General features: G+C 19.9%; 1 protein-coding gene across 1 annotated transcript; it reads right to left on the reverse strand.

The window, feature by feature from the left end:
• Positions 1-1,446: 1,446 nt before the first annotated feature.
• Positions 1,447-2,468, reverse strand: Phum_PHUM230610 (Inositol-tetrakisphosphate 1-kinase, putative; the record flags this gene model as incomplete). The annotated part of the gene is made up of 3 exons (XM_002425948.1): positions 1,447-1,660; positions 1,928-2,135; positions 2,231-2,468. 3 exons carry the CDS (start codon positions 2,466-2,468, stop codon positions 1,447-1,449), a joined length of 660 nt encoding a protein of 219 aa, XP_002425993.1.
• Between the last annotated feature and the right edge of the window lie 272 nt (positions 2,469-2,740).

Consider the following 2,740-nt stretch of genomic DNA (forward strand, 5'->3'; position numbering starts at 1 on the left):
TTTATATTGAATAAATGAATAAATATTTATAAAAAAATTTTTTTTTTTTTTTACTAATACAACAAATTTAAATTAATTATCATTATTATTAAATTAAATAAATGTATAAAAATTTACAATATAAATAAATAAATAAATTTTAACTTAAATAATTTTTTTAATAGTTTTTTTTAAAAAAAAACTGATATAGTAACTTTATAAAGTACGTTAACAATTAATCCAACGTTTTTTTTTTTTTTAATTTTTAAAAAATTAAAAATAAAAAAAAAGGCACTTTTTATTTATTTTTTAATTATTTTATAATAACGGTACAAAAAAAAGAATCGTAAAAAATACAAATAAAAAAAACCTATAATAATAATTATTATTAATGAAAACCTAAAAAAAAAAAATATTTTTTTACAGTTACAAAACAAATAATTTCTTTTTAACTAAAAATATTAAAAACTCATTTTTTTAAATTTTTTATTTACATATATATAAATTACAAAGAAAAATAAATTAAGATCACAAGAAAATGAAAAAATAATAATAATAAACAAATCATGTAAATTATTTATAAAAAAATTTTTTTTTTTTATATATGACCTTAATATATGTAATAATTACATTTGAACTTTTTTATATTGGCTTTTCTTTTTTAAAATAAAACAGTCTTTTTTTTTAATTACGTTGAATTTTTTTTTCTCCTTAACAATTTATTAATTAATTAATCATTCTATAAAAAAAAAATATATTAAAAAGAATGGAAGTTTTTAGGCAAGAATATTTATAATTAATTTTATGTTAATAAATCACATCAAATAATATTTTTTTATATACCTGCATATAATATAAAGAAAATCTTTTCATTTTTTTTTGAAAATATTATTATTATTATACAGGTAGAGTTTTTCCAAAAAAAATGTATGTCTATATACATATTTTTGTTTTTTTTTTTTTTTTCGTAGAATAAATTTATTATTGTGGAATAATAATAATAATAACGATAAACTGATTAATTGATTGGTTTGGTCTCTATGAAAATATTTTTTTATAATAAAAATTAATTTTTATCCGAACATTTTTTTTCCTTTACCGAAAGTTGTTTCATTTTTTCATCACTAGAGTCGCTCGTGTCAAATCCAGAATCATCCTGGTCGCACCCATGACAGTTTGAATTTAAAAATCTATTATCCAGTTTAAATATGTTTGTTAATATTTTATCCTTATCGAAATAATGTTTATTCTCCGATGAATAACAATTTAATAATGTTTTCTTATGATTTTCAATCGATTGAACAATGCATCGCATCAAAGAATCAAAAAAGTTTGGATAACCGTCGTATCCTATGATAAAAAAAAACAAAAAAATCAATAAATTATATTATGTTATTTATTAAACGAATCTAAGACAAAATTTCTTTATTTTAAATAAAGGACTTATTAAAAAAAACTGGTGGAAAACTAACCAGGAAATGCATTAATGTCAATAATAGCATATCTATTTGTATGATTTTCTACAACTATATCAATTCCCATAAGAGCCAAACCAATTTCTTTTCTTACAGCTTTAACTATTTTATCTAATCTTTTAACATCTAAAACATTTAATTTTGGCGGAGGATCATCTTCGTCTAATACCGTTAAACTGGAAGTTGAATCCGATTTAGAAACATCACTTGTGCAAAAAAATATTGTATCATTATCTGAAATTATTTTAATATCATATTAAAAATTATGCAACAAAAAAAGGCAAAATAGGACTTGTGGACTTAACCCATAAAAATCAAAGAATAAAAATAACTCTAAATATATTTTTTTAAGATGAAGTATTATTGTATACTAATCAATCACAGTTATGAATAAAATTCATTTGAGAAAAAATTTGAATTGATTGGAATGTGTGAATGTAAAATTTAAAAAAAAGTAGGTAAGAATGATTTACATACCATTAGAATAAAAATTTTTTAAACTGGGTCTTTCTACAACATGATACTCTTCTCCAACACAAAATATTTTATAGAGAACAGCATTATGATTTATAAATGTTTGAGCTACTGATATTGGCTTACAGTCTCTTATTCCTTTTTCATTAAACACAATTGACATTTTGTGAGCTTCACTGGAGCCATGATTAATTGAAGGTTTACAAACTAAATGAAAAAAAAAAAAAAAAGAAAAGATTAGCATTGTTTTTTTAAACATACATTAATGCTGATAAACATAAAAAAATTTTTTGTTATTTTACCAAATGGAAATTTAACTCCAGCTTTTTTCAATATATTCAAATTTTCTTCTGCATTGTTTGATGTTATTTCAACAAATGATGGAGTGAATACTTCACTATCTAACAAAACTGCATTTTTATGAATTAATGAATAAGATTTATATCTATTAAGTAATTGTCTCACATTATACAGAGGATCAATTATTATTACATCAGGATGGTAGCTCATATATTTTTCTACTTCAAATATTATTTTCATTGCCTGTTAAACAAAATTTTTTAATGTTTCACAAAAATTCAAGTTGTGCAATAATAATATAATTTATTTCTTCACTGTTTTTTTATATTTTAACTTGAAAGTAAAATATTTAGGTTTTATTTAAGGTGAACATGGTTCCCTTATTGATTTAGTAAATACAAACAACTGTCTTTTAAACAATAATAATGATATAAACTGCTATTCATGTTTTTACCTATTTAAGTTTTAAAACAGTCAAATATTTTACTTTTATTATAAAAAAACCCATATTA

Source organism: Pediculus humanus, genomic scaffold (genome assembly GCF_000006295.1).
Source record: "Pediculus humanus corporis 1103172107592 genomic scaffold, whole genome shotgun sequence".
Lineage (NCBI taxonomy): Eukaryota > Metazoa > Arthropoda > Insecta > Psocodea > Pediculidae > Pediculus > Pediculus humanus.